Below are 25,367 nucleotides of genomic sequence, written 5' to 3'. Positions count from 1 at the left end.
GAGGCGATCGGACAGTTGCTGCTTCTAGTCTCCTATGGAGACTATAGAAGCAAGCAAAAACTGTAAAAAAATGTTTTTAAAAATATGAAAAAAATCTAAAAGTTTAAATCACTCCCCTTTTGCCCCATTCAAAATAAAATAATAAAAAAAAAAACCACATACACATATTTGGTATCGCTGCGTTCAGAATCGCCCGATCTATCAAAATAAAAAAAGAATTAATCCGATTGGTAAACAGCGTAACGAGAAAAAAATTCTAAACGCAAGAATTACTTTTTTTGGTCGCTGCAACATTGCAATAAAATGCAATACCGGGCAATCAAAACATTGGATCTACCCAAAAATGGTATCAATAAAAGCGTCAGCTCGACGCGCAAAAAATAAGCCCTCACCCGGCCCCAGATCCTGAAAAATGGAGACGCTATGGGTCTTGGAAAATGGCGCTTTTTTTTTTTTTTTTTTAGCAAACTTTGGATTTTTTTCACCACTTAAATAAAAAAGAACCTATACATGTTTAGTGTCTACGAACTCATAATGACCTGGAGAATAATAACGGCAGGTCAGTTTTAGCATTCAGTGAATGTGGTTAAAAAAAATAAATCTGTGGTATTGCACTTTTTTTGCAATTTCACCGCACTTCAATTTTTTTTCCCGTTTTCCCGTATACGATATGGTAAAACCAGTAATGTCGTTCAAAAGTACAACTCGTCCCGCAAAAAATAAGCTCTCACACGGCCATATTGACCAAAAAATAAAAACGCTATGGCTCTGGGAACAAGGAGAGCAAGAAACGAAAATGAAAAAACGGGTCCTTAAGGGGTTAAGGTGTGAGCCTTTGATGACCATATATAACAGTGCATTACTTACGTATTGCAGTGCATTATGTAGCCTGTTAGTGTTAGGCTAGTGTCACACAACCGTTTTCTCCCTGGAAAAACAGTCTGATTATGCTAATGTGACTCTGATCAGCGTTTCATCAGAGTTTATTCAGCGTGAATGTGATTTTCTTTGAAGGTGGTGAGAAAAAAAAAGATGCGCCACCTTCACTATTATGTCAGTTTGTGAAAACCGGACCGCACTCAGATGTCATCTGAGTGTGGCCCGATTTTTTTCACGGACCCATGGACTTGAATGGGTGAGTGACATCTGATTCTCAGAGACAAATCGTGCATGCTGCAATTTTTTTCTTCAGACCACTCAGTCTGAGGGAAAAAAATCAGACATGAGCACAGCCCCATAGAATAACATGGGTACGAGTGCTAGCCGTCAAAACCACAGATCGCACTCATCCAATTAAAATGGTCATGTGTATAAGCCCTTATACTGACCGGTAATATAATGACTGTTCCTTTGATCTATGGTAGCCGTCAGGCCAATATTAGGCTTCCTATTACCATAGAAACCACAGGCTCCTCACAATCGCGCTGCGGGGAACTGATGAAGATACTGAGAGAGCAATATCTGCATCAAACTTCTTACATGCTGTGGTTACTATTGACAATATAATCAGTTAAAGTTAAAAAGATGAAGAATGCATTGTTGAGGAGAGCCATAGGATCAAATACTTAATTAACCTCAAGACATAGGAGATTGAGAGAAAAGACCCACAAAGTCTATTATTTCACCTTACATAAGGTTGTTTAGATCAAAAGATGGCTGCCATTTCCTGTTTCATCACACCATGCTCTGTTCTGGGAGGAAGCTGCATTCTATAGAAGGACTAACCAACCACAGAGCGACACATCGCATGGACTACGCCCCCTGATGACCTCATGGACCAACCCACCCTGATGACCTCATGGACCACGCCCCCTGATGACCTCATGGACCACACCACTGATGACCTCATGGATCACGCCCCCTGATGACCTCATGGACCACACCACTGATGACCTCATGGATCACGCCTCCTGATGACCTCATGGATCAAGCCCCCTGATGACCTCATGGACCATGCCCCTTGATGACCTCATGGACCAAACCGACCCTGATGACCTCATGGATCTGCCCATGGAGTAACCAATGAATACATCTTGTTACTCACATTCTGGGGCTAACTGAGCCCATATACAAAGTTTATATAAGTCTATGTTCGGGCTGAATAAAGACACTTGGAGCTGTGCCATAGCTGATCAAGGAGAGCGTACATCCGAATGTGTGTGTGTCTGATGTTATTCTTTCTTGCATGCACTTGATCATATCCATTAGGCCAGGAGAAGGCAACTAGTGAACATACCAAACTGTTCACCCTAACAGCATAAATTTTTTTTAGACAGTGGAAAAAAGTGCCCTATTTTTAGGAATTTCTTTACAGTTGGCAGCATGTTATAAACTTCTATATTCTACTCATTTTTAAATAGTTTGAAAATATTCCTTTACGCCTCATCAGTTAAGCTAGTTTAAGAGAAGACTTTTGGAAAATAAATTAAGATAACAGTAATAAATGTCCATCTAAATGTGCAAGTCTGCATGATAAATGTACATTTTCATCAGATCAAAGTCAAATGAAAATATATTGTGGTGTGTGGCACCACAATAAGGCCGAGCAAGCAGGCGCGTTGCTTGGGCGTTGTGTTTGACACCAATCTCTCCTTCACCCTCCACATACAATCTCTTGCCCGCTCTTGTCGCTTGCACCTGAAGAACATCTCTAGAATCCGCCCCTTTCTCACCTTGGAAACAACAAAAACCCTCACTGTTGCCCTGATCCACTCCCGCCTTGACTACTGTAACTCTCTCTTAATTGGCCTCCCCCTCACTCGACTTTCCCCCCTCCAGTCCATCCTTAATGCTGCAGCCAGGGTCATCTATCTGGCTAATCGTTACTCAGACGCTTCCGCTCTGTGCCAGTCATTGCCCTGGCTACCCATGAATTATAGGATCCGATTTAAATTGCTTTTTCTCACCCACAAAGCTCTCCACAGTGTGGCACCCCCCTACATCTCTTCCCTCATCTCTGTCTATCGGCCTACCCGTTTTCTACGCTCTGCAAGCGACTTTCGACTAACATCCGCACTAATCCGTACCTCCCACTCCCGGCTTCAAGACTTCTCCCGAGCTGCACCTATTCTTTGGAATGCTCTACCCCAAGAAATTAGGATGAACCACAATTTACACAGTTTTAGGCGCTCCCTAAAAACACATCTGTTTAGGGTGGCCTATCACGTTCCCTAATCAAAGTCCTTTTATATTCTCATAGCCCATTCCTTATTTCTCCAAACATAAGTCTCCACCCAACCAAAAAGCACTAGATACTGGCTGGTGATAAGCTCATGCAGCCTCTATCTATCCCTCATCCCCTCAAGATGGCTGGACCATCCTTGTAAATAAGCCATTGTACTTTGTGTCACCCCCACCTCATTGTAGATTGTAAGCTCTTAGGAGCAGGGTCGTCATTATTTTTGCTGTAATTATTGTATTATCTTTAGCTATGTTACTTATGACTGTTGTACATGAACCTGTGAATTGTTAAGCGCTGCGGAATATGTTGGCGCTATATAAATAAAGATTATTATTATTATTATTATTATTACTTTTCATTGAAAAGAATGTAACACATTTCTATGGCCACAACTTTCATTAATCCCTAAATTTAATCTTTTAAGGTTAGGGTCACTCCATCAGAGTTTGATTAGAGTGTGATCATGGTGTGCTCCGATTTTCCTGGATGAGGAGAAGATGGAAAAATAAATTCTACATCTTCTCCATTTTGTCAGTCCGTGAAAATCGGATTGCACTTAGATGTCATCTGAGTGCTGTCTGATAATTTCCACTAACTCATTGATTTGCATGGCTGAGTGCGATCTGAATATCGGATCTAACTGTTTTGTCAGATCGCACTCGGACTAAAAATACTGTGATGTGCACGAGCTCTAACTCTCTTAAGATTTCCAAAAGTGCCAAATTTTTCCTACCTTGATCGTTCCATTGTTTACTCAAGGTTTTTTTCATTGTTATAGAATTAGCAAATTTTATCAAAAGTAAAAACAAAGAACACATATTCAACCTGAGAAATCTGACTCTTTTTACTCAATAGTCCAGTAGCTGTAGAATTTTGCTAAATTCTAAATGTCTCTAAATCTAAATATTGATATACCATATACAGTATATTTCATCTCTTAATTAAATAAGCCCATTCTTATTCTCGAGGTTGTCTCATTTGCCTAAAATAGCTCCATTCTGTACTAATAAATTGTGTCTACATCTAATATTTAAAGGTCAATTGTGGAGGCATAGTAGTGGCGGGGACTACTTATTATGTGGGTAAAAAGCAGTAAAAATGGGTTATCCCATATATTTTGAAAGAAATGCTAGGATATAAAGCAAAAAGTATATGTGTATATTCCAGTATTGTATTAGATGACATATACAGTCATGGCAAAAAGTGTTAGCACCCTTGAAATTGTTCCAGAAAATGAAGTATTTCTCCTAAAAAACTATTGCAATTATACATGTCTTGTTATACACATGTTTATTCCCTCTGTGTGTATTAGAACAAAAAAAAAAAGCAGAATGGACATCATTTCACAAAATTGTGAATCCTTTCCAAAATTGTGGGTAAACAACTTTGTTTCAAGCATGTGATGCTCGATCAAACTTACCTGTGGCAAGTAACAGGTGTGGGCAATATGAAAATCAAATCTGAAACCAGATAAAAAGGGGAGAAGTTGACTCAATCTTTGCATTGTGTGTCTGTGTGTGCCACACTAAGCATGGAGAACAGAAAGAGGAGAAGAGAACTGTCTGAGGACTTGAGAAACAAAATTGTTGAACAATATCAAGCAGCTCAAGGTTACAAGTCCATCTCCAGAGATCTTGATGTTCCTTTGTCCACTATGAGCAACATAATCAAGAAGTTTGCAACTAATGGCACTGTAGCTAATCTCCCTGGACGTGGACGGCAGAGAAAAACTGATGAAAGGTTGCAAAGCAAGATAATCTGGATGGTGGATAATCAGCCCCAATCAAGTTCCAAATAAATTCAAGCTGTTCTACAGGCTCAGGGTGCATTAGTATCAGCGCGAACTATCTGTCGACATTTGAATGAAATGAAACGCTATGGCATGAGACCCAGGAGGACCCCACTGCTGACACAGATACATAAAAGTGCTAGACTGCAGTTTGCTAAAATGTACTCGAGTAAGCCAAAATACTTCTGGGAAAGCGTGTTGTGGACAGATGAGACCAATATAGAGCTTTTTGGTAAAGCACATCATTCTACTGTTCTGAAAACAGAATGAGGCCTACAAAGAAATTATCACAATACCTACAGTCAAATATGGTGGATGTTCAAAGATGTTTTGGGGTAGCTTTGCTGCCTCTGGCACTGGTGCCTTAATTGTGTGCAAGGCATCATTAAATCTGAAGATTACCAAAGGATTTTGGGTCACAATGTAGTGCCCAGTGTCAGAAAGCTGGGTTTATGTCCTATGTCATGGGTCTTCCAGCAGGATAATGACCCCAAACATACTTCAAGAAGTAAACAGAAATGGATGGAAACAAGGTGCTGAAGAGTTCTGAATTGGCCAGCAATGAGTCTGGATCTAAATCCCATTGAGCTCCTGTGGAGAGATCTTAAAATTGATGTTGGTAGAAGGCACCCTTCAAATATGAGAGCCCTGTATCAGTATGCAAAAGAAGAGTGGTCCAAAATTCCAGTTGAGAGGTGTAAAGAAGCTTGTTGATGGTTATAGAAAGCGATTGACTGCAGTTATTTATTCCAAAGGGTGTGCAACCAAAATTTAATTGAGGGTGCCATCAATTTTGTTTGGCCCATTTCTGGGGTTTTGTGTGAACTTATGTCCAATTTGCCTTTTTTTCTCAGTTTTTTTTGTGTTGCTACAATACACACAAAGGAAATAGACATGTGTATAACAAAACATGTGTAATTACAATAATTTTTAGTGAGAAATACTTCATTTTCTGGAACAATTTCAAGGGTGCCAACACTTTTGGTATATGAAGGAAAGAAGGGGCATTATCTAAGAAGTTACACTGATAGATGAAACCCTGGATGATCAACGCAAATCTCTACTTGTGTACCATGATGTTCCATTTTAAGAAAATTATAATTCACTGATAATGGACTGCATGGAGTAATGAAATATAGTGCATGTTAGGTTAGGATGTGAGGAATTTAATAGGTGTATGGAATGCAGTCACCACCTGGACTGCCCTTTCTGCCACTTAGGAGAGGGTTTTGTAGACAGGGAAACATTTTAATAGAAACCAGGTGTTAAAGGATGTGTAAAAGGCAGGACGCTTTCACCATATGAAACAGATATGCTATTTCTGTGCCTGCATAATAGCAGCAGGGCTGTTTTTTAGCATAGGCAGTGGAGACTATCTAGATGAGGATATTAAAAAAAAACTGCGGGAAGGACATTTTTTGCAAGGGCTTATTTTATAAGGGTGATGCTTGCAATTATTTTGCATTTCAGAAGGCACTTTGTATGATCCTGGATTGGATTTATGAGATTCTCTTTTCAAGATAAATTATAATCAGAAAATGACCTATTGTTTAAATGAGGTTTTTGGCTTACAAGTATGTTTTTCTTAAATTGGTGTGTTGCATGTTTCGTATCACATAAAATTGGCAATTTATTTGGATAACGATCTTTATTAGAAAAATAAAATTAGTAAATTTTGCAATTTTCACACTGGCCATTGGGACTTTTTTAAACTCATATTTCGTGTCCTCTCAGGAACAGTTTACATGAGTTTTCTTATCAATAGAAGCTGTATTACAATGGCAGGTAACACCTCTAGACACCGTGATAACACAGGATCCACCAACTACAATAGGTGGTGTCACAGCTGACCCGGCTTCCTTTCACAATGACCATTGCACACACTCATTAGATGTTTCAATTCCAAGGATAGGGTTGAGGTTTGACTATAGTGGCTATGTACACGTGTTGTTTCCTGAAACAACTAGAAATTGGAGTAAAAAAGCCCCAATGGTCAGTGTGAAAATGGCGAGATTTCTACTTTTATTTGTAACGCAAATTGTGAGTACATATATATATGAATATATACATATATATTACATATATATATACTTTGCCAAAATAAAAAAAAATACATTTAGCACAAAAATGTAAATAATAGGACCTTTTTTGATGATAGCACTCCTTTAACTTACATTTTAACACTCGATTAATACTAAGACTTTCTGGGCTTCCATGGGATGAATTAGGCAATGATAGTGGAATAAAAACAAAAAAAATTATACATACCCCCTATTTTCTGGAAACCAGTACAGAGTAGACTCTGGGGAGTGATATTATCAGCTGTGCCAGCCTGATCCATTCACTTGGCATCAGAACTGTATAGGAAGCATTTCAGACTATTGCTTCTATCATTTTGCCTCTGCAGGAAAGGGGGGAGTCTGAAGTCACATCATAATAACTAGTGCCAGGATTGTGGTAGTGCCTAAAATTTCCTAAATATAACCATTCTAGCCCAACAATTTATGGAACATGATTGTGACCAATAGGGGTAATTTAATATCTGGAGACTTCAACTCTGTAGTATTCCTGCTGGCTGGAGTCAAGTATCGACAAAAAACGATAGCACCCACTGTAGGAGTGCACTTTATAATTAAAGAGACTGCATTTATTTCTGTCTGTTTCAGCCTTTTTTCCTGAGTTTTACTCATTTGTAAGTATAATACACTGCCAAAATGTTACGTTCGTCTAAGTTTACACATTATGCGTTTTGGGTATAGTAAGAACAATTATTTTTAAAGCACATATGAATATTTACACAAAATTTTACAATTTTTGCAGCGATTTTTCTCCAGACAAATCTGATACAATGTTATGCCAGGTGAAGTGCCTAAGGGCGCAATACATGCAATTTCATACCTATTAACAGATGACCATGCTCTATATAACTAAATGAAAATATATACACATGTTCAATTCTTAGTATGTTACATTTTTTCCTGTTAGAATTAGAAAAAAATTTTTTTTCCACATAATGGCCTCTGAGGTCACAACCAGCTGGCTTTGTCCTTGCATTAACCAGGAGACATCATGGAGTTTTGTGCTCACATTTGCAGAAAGTAATCCACAGTAAGTATTAATCTTTCCTTCTTGCATGTTAACAATAAATTATTACGGGTAAAGGTCAGGATTAATCCTGCTCCCAACGGCTCAGAGCATCATGAACTGCCAGAGGAGTGACATGTTTTAAGCATAATTGGAAATAATTGCAATGGGAATTTTCTATTGTTTCATAGTTGGATGAAATATACTAATTATTTTTAATCAGTTTTTTACTTTTTTTTTGCATAAAGAAATTTGTGATTGTCCTTTGTGCATCACGATATAATGTATCTTTAATTAAGTCCTATGTAACCCTATGAAAACCTTAGTATCACTTTGACTTGCACAAAAGGACAACTTTAACTATTTTGCTGCCCCAATGTGTATGCAATAAAAAATATTTTATTAGTTTTCCTCAGAAGAAAAAAATGATGTAGATTTCTCAGCCTTCTCATATCAAACAGTCCATAAAAAATTCCCAGCATATTGACGCCATCCATATGCAGCCTGAGTTTTTTCACTGACTCATAGTCTTGCATTGGTGAGTTTGATCAAAATTGGACATGTTTTCGTGGTTCTGTGCAGACCGCTCAGTCCACGGAAATAGACAGACATGACGTGACTTAGCAATTAGTCTTGATTGTATTGTGCCTACAGCTTCTAGATATAGTCACCTTGTATTGCTATCATTGTATAAGAGCTCATTCAGGCATCAGTTTTTGCCAAAGAGTTCTAGCCATGGTTTTCAGAACTTGCACTCAATATAGTCTATGGAGCTGTTTACTCCTTGTTTAAGATGCACTGGAGCAATAATAAAATGGGTTTCTCTATGATTACAGGTGTCTAAAGGGTAATGTTTTTCTTTGTAGAGAGTGACATGGCAAGAAGACTTCTAGGCCGTGCAATTCTCCTCTAGGAAATTAAATAATAAGTCCCCTATAAGTCTCCTTACACTGGCATGCCACCTTCCACAAGGACAGGTATTATCCCATAAACCCCAGTCAGATGCCTCTCATACAGCCAAATTAGATCTCTTACTTTGCACTGAGGAGCAGCAACATCCCAAAACACGTGTCTGCAAACGAGAGATTCTGGCTTGACTTTTTTACTAAGTCATGTGGCAAGGCTCGTTAGAGGGTCTATATTGTCTTTTAGGATTGCTACTTCTAATAGTTGGCGCTAGAGTTCAAGCCCTCTTCTCTGAAGAGGCAATTTACATCTATGATTATACTCCTCTTGTAGTATGTGAGACATGCTGAGTACAAATTTCATAAAAAAGTTTCCAGTTGGCTATGTATTCAAAGCAAATTTTAAGCTAAGTCATCATGGCATCATTTACTTCGAGATTATATAATAGATCGTCTTTGCAAAACGTGTCCATTCATGAGTAGCGAGATTCCCTGTCAACAGATGCTTTCATAGTCCAATCATCAGATCTTTGGCGTTTTCAGTAAGACTAGCATGTTGACACAATACGTCAGGTTGACTACTTTAGTCTTGTATAGAAGACCATACAAGATGTGTGTATGAACATGTCTTGTAAGATGTTTAACATATCAAAACATATTTTTGCTAAAGCTGGGTAAGATGTCTTACTGATACCAACGCTTGCTAAGACCTTTCTCCGTTCTGAGACTTCTTCCTTGGTAGAAGGTCATCAGAACTGTTTTATCTGGAATAAGATCAAAGAGGACCTACAGGAAAATTGTGTGACTATACCTGAAAAAAAATAACTTTTAGATCCTCTTTATATTAACTGCCAGGAAAAATGTGAAGTAAAGCGCCTGAAATAAAAAATCTCTATTAAAAGCCAAGGTCTTTTCCTTTAGCTTACCAATGCAGCGTGACCCATCCTGGCTTGTGGTAAACCCTCTAGGACATATGCAGACATAGCTTCCAGCGGTGTTTGTACACTCCCCTCCATCACACACATTAGGGTTTGTACTGCATTCATCAATATCTGTAAAGAGTATATACCCATAGTTTTAATTTAAAAATATCACTTATGAACAAGAAATATGGTTCAAAATCCCAATGTTAATGATCCCTATAGTCTATAGGTGTGAAGCCAGCTCCAGGATATCTGTATAAGTCACAGTATATTAGCGGCACATTCAGTAAGTCGCTATTGGCAGCAGAAGAGTTAGTAGTGAGATCAGGCGTTCAGACAAATCTTTGTGTGTGAGGCAGACGTGTTTTATGGTCGTCTAGCATGGATACCACTCTCTGTTTCCTAGATCAACCAGGCTCTGAATAGCAGCCAAGTCATTAAGTTGTTCATAGCTTCTTCCCATCGAATGGGAAAAGCAGTTTCCAGTAGTAAGGACCTACGGTTAAATCAATCAGAAGTAGGAAGCAAACCATATGCCAGAATATTTTAGATATAGCTATGCGCATTGTAATATGGGGGCTTAACCATAAATCACTGTCACTGATAAAATAGTAATAACTGATAAAAAGACAGATGTAAAGTGAGGACTGGTGTACCAATGAATGAACTTGAAGGGCATAAAAGAATTTGGGAAGATCAGGTGTTACATATGCTTACATAGGTCAAAACGCATGATGATGTACTCTCTAGGGTACTAGGGAAAGGAGGGAATGGTGCTCAAAGAGGGACCTTTATTTAATGTCTAAGTTTGGGCTTTTTTTTTTTTATAAAGATAAGAATATGTATGTGTGAATGATGTCTTCACATGTGGAAGTAGTTTGCTGTTTGCTTTACATATCTATTTGCCACCCTCACTGCATTACAATATCATTAAAGGGAACCAGTCACCTACAAAAAAAAACACTATTTACCTGCAGATTTAGTGAAAAAATACAGGTGAATAGAATTAAATCATGTCTGGCTGAGTAAGGCTATGTTCACATGTCCAGTAGTGATCAGTTAAAATGGATCCAGCAGCAATCAGTTGGCAAAAAAAGTCGCAACTTTTTAGTTAGTTAAACTTTTTAGTTTATTTAAAAAAATAACTGATCTTTGATGGATCCGTTTTTTTTTAACTTTGAAGTCTCTGATAAATGTATTCATTAACTAGCCATCCGTTTTTCTTTCATTTGTAATGGATCAGTTCTTTTACTGACTAGATCCAGTAACGGATCTGTTACAAATGAAAGAAAAACGGATGGCTAATTAACAGATCAGTTTTCCATAAACTTCAATGTTAAAAAAACAGATCCAGCAGAGATCAGTTATTTAAAAACTGACTAAAAAGTTGTGCCTGCACAACTTTTTTGCCAATGGATTGCTGCTGGATTCGTTCTAACTGATCATTACTGGACATGTGAACATAGCCTAACTAGAATAACAGCTACAGGGAGAAAAGGAAGTTATATTCTCCCTGCAGTTGCTGCTCGCTTCTAGTCATTGGCACGGCATGAGTAGTGACTTTAACAGCCCACTGCACCGCCCCGATGACTAAAAGAGAGTGGCTCCAAAGAGAATATAACTTAATTTTCTCCCTGTAGCTGCTCACTTCCAGTCATTGGGGATGGTCTAATGGACTAGCAGAACATGCTTTAATGGACCAGAAATAAAGAATTTAGTTTTTATAAGTGGACGTACCGCTTATTTCTAAAGGAACTTATATTATACTGCAAGACAACAGTTGAAATGGATCCCACGCACAGTGCAAAGTCTTGAATATATGAAGGTGGTGAGTTAAAAAAACCTTTCTTTTATAGAGTGAGTGCGTAGCAATTGGAACAGAGCAGTGTGTGCAGTGCAGGCTGTCAGTCTATGGAAATGATTACAGAGCAATCACTGTGTAAGTAATTAGTGACTGTTACAGCCCCCTGCACCGCCCCAGTGACTGGAAGCGAGAGGCTGCAGGGGGAATATAGCTTCACTTTCTCCCTGTAGCTGCTGATCCAGTAAGCCAATTAAACAATATTAATTGCTATTTATCTGCAGATTACCCTTATAACTGCAGATAAATAGCATTTTTGGAGGTGACAGGTTCCCTTTAAAAGTAAAACAATTTGATTAATTAAGTGATTGTATAAATAAGTTATCACCTATTGTGAAAGTTTCCGTCATTTTAGCATTTGCCTTCCAAGCTGTTAAATTGAAAAAATAAGCATCTCCTCAAATGGTGTAGCCATGTAGTCTAAGAATGATTAATAATACCTACAGTGAAGCCATCCCCTTAGGAATAATATCCCAAATATATGACGGCACCATGGTGTGAGTATATATGTACAGTATATTTTTAGCTAACTTCACCCCTTTGAATACATGGGTGTTCGAAGTAATCTGTTTAACATGTATTTATGTATGCCTGTGTTTATAACCATGGAGAACTGGCACACAAGTAATACATGTGGAGTGTTGGTACTGCAAAAATTACATTTCTCTACAACGCGCGCAAAACATTTTCACTTAAAAACATGTTACCTTCACACTTCTGTGAGGTCTCGCTCTGTTTGTGTCCAGCTGGGCATTTACACTCGTAGGATCCCACGGTATTGATGCAGTTACCACCTTGGCACAGACCAGGTATTGCTTGACATTCATCCACATCTGCCAAAAACAGGACACATTTTACACAAAAAGATTCAACAATCCTCTTTTTTATGCTACGATATCTTGGTTTTAGTAAATGTATGAAACGTATAGCCTAGTGGTGTGCCACCACCAATAATCATATACTGTACAAATGAGACTTTAAGTGCTCTGGGCATGACAGAGCCCTTGAGGAACCTCTGCCTCCCGAGGTAGTTTCTCTGCCCAGCACCAGCCTGTTTTGCTTGACTGATGGCTCACTGTCTTTGTTGCCAAACAGGAAATCAGACAGCTGCCAATCAAGCTTAAGATGCTGATAAACCTTCTTGGGAGTCAGAGGCTTAGGAAGTGCTCCGTCTTGTCCAAAGCACTTAAAGGGGTTTTCCCACGAACAAATGTTCATTTTAACCAATGGCTGTGTCTGACCGTGTACGGAAGATACCACAGCTCCTGGGCAGGGGAGGAAGCAAAACAGTATACAAACATTACAGCTGGGGATCGCAGAGGATTCAAAAAGATAATTACTCAGAAAGCAGCATCAGATAGAAGATATAAAGGTGTCAATGCATTTAGCTTTCAAAGACCCAAATCGAATACCTAGATATGTGATTTTGGAGGCAGGCTATCTTTCTGACAGATTGCCCTTGCTTGATAAATTCTGCTCTAACACCATCATATGTGAAAGCATCACTTCACCTCTAAAATACACTTATGCATTCATTCCTCCTGACAACAGAGGGGTTGGCAGTGGAAATTCACAATGGTTCAGACTTTCCACTGCACCTCCTATGCGGCTGCATTTTGGCCCCAGAGGAAGAGGCCCCAGCACTTAGAAATGCAGGGTCACATATCAAAAGCAGGGCACCAGGTATGGTGTCTATGCATTAGTTATATATATATGATTTCTTTTGTCGCTGGGGTGGAGGGTCGCTTTAGGAATTTCATGGCTTCCAGTAAAATGTATATCAGATTTGCACTATAACTGTCCAGAAGTACGAAATGTTCTGATTGTAAGCTCTTCTAAGCTGATGAGTCTTCTGAATGGGTGGGTTTTGGGTGGAATGTGGGGAGGAGATTGTCATCCCTCCTACTATAAATTTAGAATTCCCTTACAGGGTATGTGTACTTTAGAATTGATATTGATTTGGTTTGTTTGAGAGTATATAAAGAATAATGGTAAAAATGACTACAAAAAGTAGGCTTTTTCATCCAAAGATGCAATTGTTAGCTTGGTTCTACACAGGATCTGAGGACCAGTGCGTTTGGAACAGATGAATATAACCAGATGTAGAGAACACCAGCAGGATTAAGTTTTGGATTACAACCTCAGCCAAATCTTGGCTGCTTTTTACACAAAGGTTTCTCTGTGTGTAACCTTCTGCTAGAACATCAAGGCAGTGCGTACTCATTAACTACAAAATGAATGTGGTTTTCGGGATCCACAAGACTTTTTTGTACTATGAGATCCTCATTATCCCAAGAGTATATATATATATATATATATTTATTTATTTATTTGTGTGTGTATATGTATTTATGTGTATATGTTCATGTGTGTATATATATATGTATATACAGTACAGACCAAAAGTTTGGACACACCTTCTCATTTGAAGAACCTAGAATATAAGACATATTTTCAGTTGTTTCACACTTTTTTGTTAAGTATATAATTCCACATGTGTTAATTCATAGTTTTGATGCCTTCAGTGTGAATGTACAATTTTCAAAGTCATGAAAATACAGAAAAATCTTTAAATGAGAAGGTGTGTCCAAACTTTTGGTCTGTACTGTATATATATGTATATGTATACATATACACTGCTCAAAAAAATAAAGGGAACACTCCAATAACACCTCCTAGATCTGAATGAATTAAATATTCTCATTGAATACTTTGTTCTGTACAAAGTTGAATGAGCTGACAACAAAATCACACAAAAAGCATCAATGGAAATCACATTTATTAACCAATGGAGGCCTGGATTTGGAGTCACCCCCAAAATTAAAGTGGAAAAACACACTACAGGCTGATCCAACTTTGTTGTAATGTCCTTAAAACAAGTCAAAATGAGGCTCAGTATTGTGTGTGGCCTCCACGTGCCTGTATGACCTCACTACAATGCCTGGGCATGCTCCTGTTGAGGTTGCGGATGGTCTCCTGTGGGATCTCCTCCCAGACCTGGACTAAAGCATCCGCCAACTCCTGGACAGTCTGTAGTGCAATGTGACGTTGGTGGATGGAGCGAGACATGATGTCCCAGATGTGCTCAATCGGATTCAGGTCTGGGGAATGGGCTGGCCAGTCCATAGCTTCAATGCTTTCATCTTGCAGGAACTGCTGACACACTCCAGCCACATGAGGTCTGGCATTGTCCTGCATTAGGAGGAACCCAGGGCCAACCGCACCAGCATATGGTCTCACAAGAGGTCTGAGGATCTCATCTCGGTACCTAATGGAAGTCAGGCTACCTCTGGCGAGCACATGGAGGGCTGTGCGGCCCTCCAAAGAAATGCCACCCCACTCCATTACTGACCCACTGCCAAACCAGTCATGCTGAAGGATGTTGCAGGCAGCAGATCGCTCTCCACGGCATCTCCAGACTCTGTCACATCTGTCACATGTGCTCAGTGTGAACCTGCTTTCATCTGTGAAGAGCACAGGATGCCAGTGGCAACTTTGCCAATCCTGGTGTTCTGTGGCAAATGCCAAGCGTCCTGCACGATGTTGGGCTGTGAGCACAACCCCCATCTGTGGACGTTGGGCCCGCATAGCACCCTCATGGAGTCGGTTTCTAACCGTTTGTGCAGACACATGCACATTTGTGGCTTGCTGGAGGTCATTTTGCAGGGCTCTGGCAGTGCTCCTCCAGTTCCTCCATGCACAAAGGCGGAGGTAGCGGTCCTGCTGCTGCGTTGTTGCCCTCCACATCTCCTGGTGTACTGGCCTATCTCCTGGTAGCGCCTCCAGCCTCTGGACACTACGCTGACAGACACAGCAAACCTTCTTTCCACATCTCGCATTGATGTGCCATCCTGGATGAGCTGCACTACCTGAGCAACTTCTGTGGGTTGTAGAGTCCGTCTCATGCTACCATAAGTGTGAAAGCACAACCAACATTCAAAAGTGATCAAAAACATCAGCCAGAAAGCATTGGTACTGAGATGTGGTCTGTGGTCCCCACCTGCAGAACCACTCCTTTATTGAGGGTGTCTTGATAATTGCGAATAATTTCCATCTATTGTCTATTCCATTTGCACAACAGCATGTGAAATTGATTGTCAATCAGTGTTGCTTCCTAAGTGGACAGTTTGATTTCACAGAAGTTTGATTCACTTGGAGTTATATTCTGTTGTTTAAGTGTTCCCTTTATTTTTTTGAGCAGTGTATATATATATATATATATATATATATATATATATACATGCACACATACATATCTATATATACATATCCTAAACCGATTGCACAATTTTTTTTTATTTCCTTTTCACAGTTCATAATTAAGGTCAACCATATCAGGATTCCAGGAGAGTAAAATGTGGAAGGACTGCTAAAGTTACAAAGGCAATACATGAGCAAGGCATCTCTAGTTTTTTGCCCACCTAACTGAGCCTTAGCGCTGCATGAAAGCTAATGAACATGAAACCTGTACTAGAGCCCTACTGACCTCACACTACTGAGAATCCACGTCAGGACTAGGCACTTCCGCCATTGCTTTTTCAGATGACAGAATGTTCTGCCTTGCCAAACTTAATAGCGGCTATGCTTAGATGTGTTACTGAACCACATCACTTTGTAATTATTCGGTCTTTTCAAACAAAATGAAATTAAAAAAATACAGTACAGAGAGAAACATTGTTCCCACAAATGTTGGAAAACATAATTGCTAACAACTGGTTGTTTGCATTCTGATTGAGAGCGTGTCTGACCCGCTCTGACTGCTATGCCCATTTGTGAATTGAAAATATGTAAACTTGTAAAAGAATTTTGGCAGCAGTAGACCCCTTAACATAAACATAAAGGGGCCTAGGACAGGAATGACCGTGACGATGCTGTTGAATCAAAGACCGAGATTTTAAAGCTCGATACTTCTATTGTTAAACTTGAAAAAATAGAAAATGACCTAAGAACTGCTGCATCATCCATGGGTTTATTAGTGAGAGGGAACAGGAATGCACTACAGTCTATAACCAATGCATTTCGAATCAGTTAATATTGCTAAATAAGAATTAACTTGTTTAAAGGGAAATGGTCAGCAGGCTTTAACTATGTAATCTGAGAGCAGCATAATATAGGGTAAGAGAGCCTGATTCTAGTGATGTATCACTTACTGGGCTGCTTGGTGTAGTTTTGATAAAATCTTTGTTTTATCTGTTGCAGATGTAGAAACGGTCATAATGCTAAACTGAGTATAACTCCACTCACACCCCTGACTGGCAGCTTCAGGTGTACCGTGTACATTGTCAGCAATCTGCCAATCAGAGGTGGGGGCGGGGTTACACAGATTAGCTGGACTGCTGTGCACATGAGACCTAGTCAGGCAGTGATAATCTTCTGCTGATTGAATTGAAACTACAACACGCAGCCTAATAAGTTTGACATCCCTGTAATTACGCTTTTTTGCTGTATATTATGCTGCTCTCCGATTAAATAGCGAAAACCTGCTGATAGATTCCCCTTATCCCATAGAAAATATTATTTCCCTAACTATCCTTTTTTTTTATAAAGTTTGAGCTACAGGAAAAGTGACACATGTAGATAGCCTCATGGTCTGTTAGTATCATCATAGTAGTTTCTGTCATTATGAATGGATTTTAGTATGTACAGTCACATCTACACCAAGCATGAATACCTATTCAGTTACTTGTAAGTCCATGATGGTGCTATTATAGGATCTAACCCTATACGTTCTACACTACTTCCAATCTCATATTATAATATATTGGTACACATTCAACAATCAAGAGGCAATCTGGTAAGTGACAGATCCAAGTTAACTCTTCGCAATCCTATATGTGATATGTGCTCATATTTTTCATGCATGATTTAACCTAGTCTTTTATATATATATATATATATATATATATTGTAATGCAGCTCCTTGCTTGGCATTACTGTATGGTCCAGTGTATGTTTTGGCCGACCAGGTACCTCCCCCTCAGCTGACTGGTCACATGACTGTGACATCACACAGGTCCTTTTGCACACAGAAGGTCTGAACACATGACTGTGACATCAGCTAAGGTCCTGTCTGTGTATGTGTGTGTGTGCTACAGGATATATAAACCCTGGTAGTCTTGAGACAGGGTGTGATAGGCGTGAGGCCTGTTTCCCGTGTGTGGGACACCGTTCGTGTGAGGCCTAGTGAGGCCGAGTGAAGCCTGGCAGCCTGAAAGGTCGAGCCTGGATCCTGTGTGTGGATGCTAGTGGCCTTGCAGGGAAAGCCGGCTTGGTGAAGAGTCCTGAAAGGCGCAGGCTGGATGTCAAGTGTGAAAGACATACCAGTAGCCTTTGAGGGTACGAGGGCTGGAGACCCCCATCTGGGAAAACCGGCTTGGTGAAGAGTCTGAAAGGCGCAGGCTGGATGTCAAGTGTGAAAGACATACCAGTAGCCTTAGAGGGAACGACGGCTAGAGACCCCCATCTGGGAAGCCGCAAAGCCACAGTGGTGGCAAACCAAATGGACTGAAGCAGCTAAAAACCCGGCAAAGGTAATACACTGCGTTATATGGACATTGATATGGACATTGCTATATTATTACCTTGCTGATGGCTGTACCTGGAGCCAAGTGGGCCTGTCTGCCACTTGGGGCTCGTGGACATATTATGTGTGAACTGCGGTTTATGGTAAATAATAAACTGCTGCATTGTGAAATATTGAAAAGACATTGCTCGTGTGCATTAATTGATCCGGTGCAGCGAGTATCCCCCAGTATGATGACTAGCGCTGCCTTACAATATATATATACAGTACAGACCAAAAGTTTGGACACACCTTCTCATTTAAAGATTTTTCTGTATTTTCATGACTTTGAAAATTGTACATTCACACTGAAGGCATCAAAACTATGAATTAACACATGTGGAATTATATACTTAACAAAAAAGTGTGAAACAACTGAAAATATGTCTTATATTCTAGGTTCTTCAAAGTAGCCACCTTTTACTTTGATGACTGCTTTGCACACTCTTGGCATTCTCTTGATGAGCTTCAAGAGGTAGTCACCGGAAATGGTTTTCAATTCACAGGTGTACCCTGTCAGGTTTAATAAGTGGGATTTTTTGCCTTATAAGTGGGGTTGGGACCATCAGCTGTGCTGTGCAGAAGTCTGGCGGATACACAGCTGATAGTCCTACTGAATAGACTGTTAGAATTTGTATTATGGCAAGAAAAAAGCAGCTAAGTAAAGAAAAACGAGTGGCCATCTTTACTTTAAGAAATGAAGGTCAGTCACTTTGAAAGTGTCCCCAAGTACAGTTGCAAAAACCATCAAGCACTACAAAGAAACTGGCTCACATGAGGACCGCCCCAGAAAAGGAAGACCGAGAGTCACCTCTGCTTCTGAGGAAAAGTTTATCCGAGTCACCAGCCTCAGAAATCGCAGGTTAACAGCAGCTCAAATTAGAGACAAGGTCAATGCCACACAGAGTTCTAGCAGCAGACACATCTCTTCAACAGCTGTTAAGAGGAGACTTTGTGCAGCAGGCCTTCATGGTAAAATAGCTGCTAGGAAACCACTGCTAAGGACAGGCAACAAGCAGAAGAGACTTGTTTGGGCTAAAGAACACAAGGAATGGACATTAGACAAGTGGAAATCTGTGCTTTGGTCTGATGAGTCCAAATTTGAGATCTTTGGTTCCAACCACCATGTCTTTGTGCGACGCAGAAAAGGTGAACGGATGGACTCTACATGCCTGGTTCCCACCGTGAAGCATGGAGGAGGAGGTGTGATGGTGTGGGGGTGCTTTGCTGGTGACACTGTTGGGGATTTATTCAAAATTGAAGGCATACTGAACCAGCATGGCTACCACAGCATCTTGGAGCGGCATGCTATGCCATCCGGTTTGCATTTAGTTGGACCATCATTTATTTTTCAACAGGACAATGACCCCAAACACACCTCCAGGCTGTGTAAGGGCTATTTGACGAAGAAGGAGAGTGATGGGGTGCTACGCCAGATGACCTGGCCTCCACAGTCACCAGACCTGAACCCAATCGAGATGGTTTGGGGTGAGCTGGACCGCAGAGTAAAGGCAAAAGGACCAACAAGTGCTAAGCATCTCTGGGAACTCCTTCAAGATTGTTGGAAGACCATTTCCGGTGACTACCTCTTGAAGCTCATCAAGAGAATGCCAAGAGTGTGCAAAGCAGTCATCAAAGCAAAAGATGGCTACTTTAAAGAACCTAGAATATAAGACATATTTTCAGTTGTTTCACACTTTTTTGTTAAGTATATAATCCCACATGTGTTAATTCATAGTTTTGATGCCTTCAGTGTGAATGTACAATTTTCATAGTCATGAAAATATAGAAAAATCTTTAAATGAGAAGGTGTGTCCAAACTTTTGGTCTGAACTGTAAATATATATATATATTTTAAATATCAATAGTTGAGCTTCAACTATAACTTAAAGTTTTAATAAAAATGTGGGAACACTGGAGCCAGATTCATTATTTGTGTATCTTTTCTGGTGCTGGAATCTTCAAATAATTGCTAAAACATGCCTAGAAATGTCCTTTCCTCTATAAATTGTGTCTAAAAGGTGCAAATGGCATGACATTGACATTACAGGTTCAGGTGTGACTTTCATCACCTTCACTTCATTGTAAAGTAAGTAAGGAGTTATTTTTACAGAGGAATAATAAGCTAGTTTGCTACACCAAAAGGCAAAGTCATTTTTTAACATATCAGCTACCTATTTTTACGTTTAAATGTTTGGACATTGCAGTACAATTGTGTGCTAATGTTGCTGAATGAATTTCACAGCCTCAAACATTGACCTATAAGTTCAGATGAAACAATGAAAATTTGGGGTGAAAAACACCATGCTACTTCCAATGATAATGTGTCAGTTGGGTTCCAAAACTAATACTTTTCTTTATTAAACAGATATACCGTCAACGCGTTTCAAAGTCACAACAACCAACTTGTTCTGATGAAGGGGTCGGGCGCGACCCTGAAACGCGTTGACAGTGTATCTGTTTCATCGAAAACTATTAATTTTAGAACCCAACTTTCCATCATCTTTGGCATTTTTCTTACCCCACATTTTTATTGTTTCCTCTGAACTTGCATTTTTTTTTATGGACCAGACCAGTTCCGGCAGAAGGGTAGACAGCAGCAACTTCCAGCCCATTCCAAGGTTCTGAACACAACATTTCAAGGTGGGTGGGTTGAAAGGAATTAATTTATTCTTAACTTAATATTCTAATGTTTTGCCCTATTAAGCACTGCTCCATTTTATTTCAGAAATTTGTATCTAGCATTAATACATCAATATATCCTGGAAGAGGATGAGTTACCTTTAGGGTATGTTCAGATGGAATTTTTTTGGTAGATTTTGAAGTGGATCAAAATCCACCTAAAATAACCCCTCCTTTAAAGACGGCAAAAGAGAACTCTAATTTGTACATGACAATACATTGAAAGGGTTTTCCAGAGAGGGACATAAAAAGTTATTTTGTTATTTTCCAAATAACACGCTTGTAAGGTGCTGACCTCTCAGCTCATTAGCTAAGCCTTCCCCCTTCTCAGTCTCTGAATCTGCTGTGATGAAGAAGAGGGCTGACTTAGCTGGTGAACTGAGTCAGACAGACACTTTGCTTGTTATACAGGGTAAGGCCACGGCCCCATTATCCGTATTTGGTCAGTATTCGGTCAGTATTTTTTATCAGGAGTGGGAGCCAAAACCAGAAGTGGGTGATAAATACAGAATTGGTGACTTGTTTCTATTATACCTTTTCTCTGATTGTTCCTCACCGGGTTTTGGCTCCCACTCCTGCAAAAAAATACTGATCAAATACTGACCAAATACTGATAGTGGGGCCGTGGCCTAAAGCATGTATTGTGCAGATGGCAACATGTCTTTTGTAGTTGGTCTTTTTACATCATCATATGATAATTTTCATATCTACCTATTGCTGGTTTCTCGCCTATATGTTAACTGGTAAAACCAAAGTCTTTAGGTGCAGTCACACAAAGTCAATCATCCATTCCAGTCATACGATTATTGACCTATTCCTGCCACTCAGTAGGTGGGGGAAGGAGAACTCTACGCAATACTCAATTTATTTTGATTAGTAGACTGTAAGCTTGCGAGCCGGGCCCTCACTCCTTTTAATATCTGAGTTATGCTTATTCTGTAATGTCTTTTTGTCTGTTCAGGCCCCCCCCTAAAATTGTAAAGTGCTGCAGAATATGTTGGCGCTATAAAAAATATTTATATTATTATTAGTAGTAGTACAATTAACTACATATTTTTCGACATTCCAAGTTTGTGGTTTCACATAGATTTGTTTCAAATCTCAATAAATCAGAATACTTAATGGTCTGTTTGGGGAAGTAATACCATTAATTCATATGTTACTTGTTTTATTTTGCTCACCTCACCTGTTATAAATGTTGTCATAGGGCTCTGTTCACATTGTTGTATTGCATTATGTGAAGCACTTTACACACACACACTACAAAACACTTTACTCTACAAAAATGTAGCAACTTTTTATGTTTTTTACACAATCTTCAGTACTTACCCCCAAAAAGTGAATGGGACTTATCAGGAGGGGGCATTACCTAGCACAGTGTGATAGAAAGTGGTGTAAATTATAGATGTGATGTACTCCAGTTCATGACTGGAGTACATTTTCTGACTTAGTGACCCAAAGAGTATCTTCCTTAATAGTTTGCCCACTTATTTTAGTTATAATTTTGAAATGATATCTTTTAATGATGATACTCTTTATAGTATATGACACGTTTCCTTATAATGTTGATACTAATTATATGTTCTAGAAAAGAATACAAATAAACACTAATAAATAATGCAGTAAGTACAATATAAAGGGGCTCCAATATGGAGATAAATGCATTCCTAATGAAACCTGGTAGACTTGGCCCATTTTACCTTGGCAGGCTCCAGTTCGGATATTTGGAATAAATCCTCTACGGCATGGATGTGGTTGAGCAGGACACATCTCACAGGGGTGACCCCAGGCACGGCCAATGGTAGCGCAGCACAATGTCTTTGTGCACACAATACCACTAAGTTGTCCTTGACACATTTGGTTGCTGATTTGTGTAAAACATGGTCCAGTCCGGTAATCTGAAAAACAAAAAGACAACAGCGCTTATATATGGTCTGACACTGATTTGATGGCGGCATGTCTTACTCAAAAGTTTATATTTGTGAAACTACCGCACTACAGATCAGAAACATGGCCACTAACACAGTGAGTTAACTTTTATTTTTTATTAGGAAGTCACTTAACATGTGACTTATGGAAAAGCACAATATGGACACATGTCGTAATCATCCCATTACCACAGATATATAAAATCCAGCCCCCAGACATACAGTCTGCCTCTACACATATTTTTGGAAAAATGGCTCTTTCTAAAGCACTATTATTGAAAACTGGAAGTGTTTAGGAACCACAACAACTTGTAAAGCGGATTTGCTGAGTGCATAAAAATTGACAACCTTTCTTCATCATGATTGGACCATTGGAAATATTGCGCATGCTTGTTACATGCCAGCTGTCATAATGGGGATTGTACGGAGGGTGTCAATCATGTCTACCGGAGCATAATTTGAGGATACCAACCATAGTTTTACTGGGGGAAGTGATGACCTACCGGATTTGTCCTGACTCATTTGCATATGACCAGCTGTGGCATAAAAGTTACTTTAAAAGAAAGCAACATTAATAAGGCACACAAAAAAAAAATCAATAGAATATAGAAATGTTCATGTTTTAGAGCTATGATTGTGGTTTGGGCCAGCTGGAAATGGAAGAAACATAATCTTTGTTTGGATTGAAGGTTTTAAATTGACAAATTTAAAGGGATTGCCCCAGCTCGGTAAGTCGTTACCTATCCTCAGACTATTGGAAACGGGGATCTGAAATGTCCAGTTAGAATGGATCCTTGTCTGCACTGTATTTGGCTATCTCTGACAGCCTTAAGCCCTCCCATACACAATAGTTAGCTGTTGGACGAACAATCGTTTGACATATTGTTTGGCTGACAGCTATATCTCCCAAATCCCCCATACACAGGAATGTTCGGCTCGGCCAAGCATCCCTGTGTTCTCTATGAATCATCTGGCAGTGGATTTTCTCCTGGAGAACAAAGGGATCGGTTGGCAGAAATCCAACATACCAGATCCTTTTCTTCCTGGTATTGGCAGCTGTGGCTGACGTTAGCCGAATGTTTATGGGGCCTTAAGAGTCAACCTGATCTCGGAATTGGTGAGTTTCCAGTGGATGGATACTCAACAATCAGCAAGTTATCACCTATTCTCTAGATAGGTGTTACACTTACTAAGTTGGGACAACCCCTTTAATCTGAAACAAAAAATAAAGTTCGCTCTTTAATGAAAACAATTTTTTTTCTTACAAAGTGGTATATCTCCTATGTAATAACAAAAAAAGAAAAATAAGCACACGGAGTCCTTCTATGAAAAAATTGGGTGCACGCAACCCAGTAGACCACAGTCCTGAATGTCCACCATGTATAAATCAGGAAAAAAAAGGAATGCACTCCAAATGACGTCTCCAAACTGTGCACTCAGATCCAAGATGCAACGTTTTGGCTTAAGTACAGCACAAGCAGTTTAATGAAGGCATCTTGGATCGGAGACGTCATTTGGAGAGCTGCTTCATTCCCTTTTTCCTATCTAATACCATGTTCCTGCATCTTTACTGCATCTTTAATACCAACACTTTCTAAAGCTCCTGGACTCTATCCAACAAAAACAATGGTGATTTAATGAATAGGAAAAGATATAAATGCATGTAACTGGTATGTATCGTATATATATTTTATTTTCCTTAATCAAGAGAAAGGAATTTTAAGTGGCTGTTAGACATTGCATTTGTCGTATGTCTAGTAATGCAGTTCCTCTTGTCTTATTAGGACTTCACGGAAAAGAGTTAGTCTAAGCAGGAAAAGCCCTAGAGAAAACTATAGGGGAGGGGGTTGTTGCGCTTTCCTGCTATCAGTTCACCATGGTAGCAATTCCCAGGGCTATATTAATTGGGTAGTAAAATATCCCAGATGTAGAAGCCCAGCAATTCCCTCACAGTTTCCCTACCCCCTTCAATCAGTGTCTAACACTGAGCTCATGCCATTGAGGAGCTATGGTATAGAAATCTGTGACCGTATCCAGGCTTCGATGGCATACATTGCACTAGCACATCTGGGATCCTTCAAGCAGTGTAGCACTTAAACATCATCAGGAATGCATGAAGAAGTGCATTTCTGAGCCTCCAGAAGATTGATAGCACATTCTGTTATGGAATCTATTGTCTTACGATATTCCCACATCTATCCTCAGGAATGGTTCACAGTAAAATACTACCATCCAGACTAGGGTTTCAATTTTTTTTTCTATTGGGGCCCCACCAGCTACAGTATGGAGATGCCTGGGTCTCATTAGTGGTCAAAGTCCATGCCAGAGTAAAAAATATTGTTCCATTTTTATTTTGTCTAATAAACCCAGTTTTTTCCAAAAAGAGTCAATTATGATGCTAAAACAAAGATAGCAATTCCCATGTGCATGAGCTAATGTGTATGTAGGCCTT

At 39.5% G+C, this 25,367-nt stretch overlaps 1 protein-coding gene across 1 annotated transcript in view; it reads right to left on the bottom strand.

Moving 5' to 3' along the window:
• Positions 1–25,367, bottom strand: part of LOC141149662 (fibrillin-2-like) — a 238,446-nt gene that overhangs the window by 85,902 nt on the left and 127,177 nt on the right. Inside the window, exons 7-9 of the mRNA XM_073636910.1 lie at positions 22,688–22,885; positions 12,451–12,576; positions 9,886–10,011 (exon numbers count right to left, since the gene is read on the bottom strand). Coding sequence (XP_073493011.1) covers positions 9,886–10,011; positions 12,451–12,576; positions 22,688–22,885 — 450 coding nt within the window. The remainder of the gene's footprint in view (positions 1–9,885; positions 10,012–12,450; positions 12,577–22,687; positions 22,886–25,367) is intronic.

Source organism: Phyllobates terribilis, unplaced genomic scaffold, assembly GCF_046119375.1.
Source record: "Phyllobates terribilis strain yellow unplaced genomic scaffold, ASM4611937v1 Scaffold_1__5_contigs__length_1240528914, whole genome shotgun sequence".
NCBI lineage: Eukaryota > Metazoa > Chordata > Amphibia > Anura > Dendrobatidae > Phyllobates > Phyllobates terribilis.
Note: the sequence above shows the minus strand (reverse complement) of the source record. Positions and strands in the feature narration are given on the sequence as shown.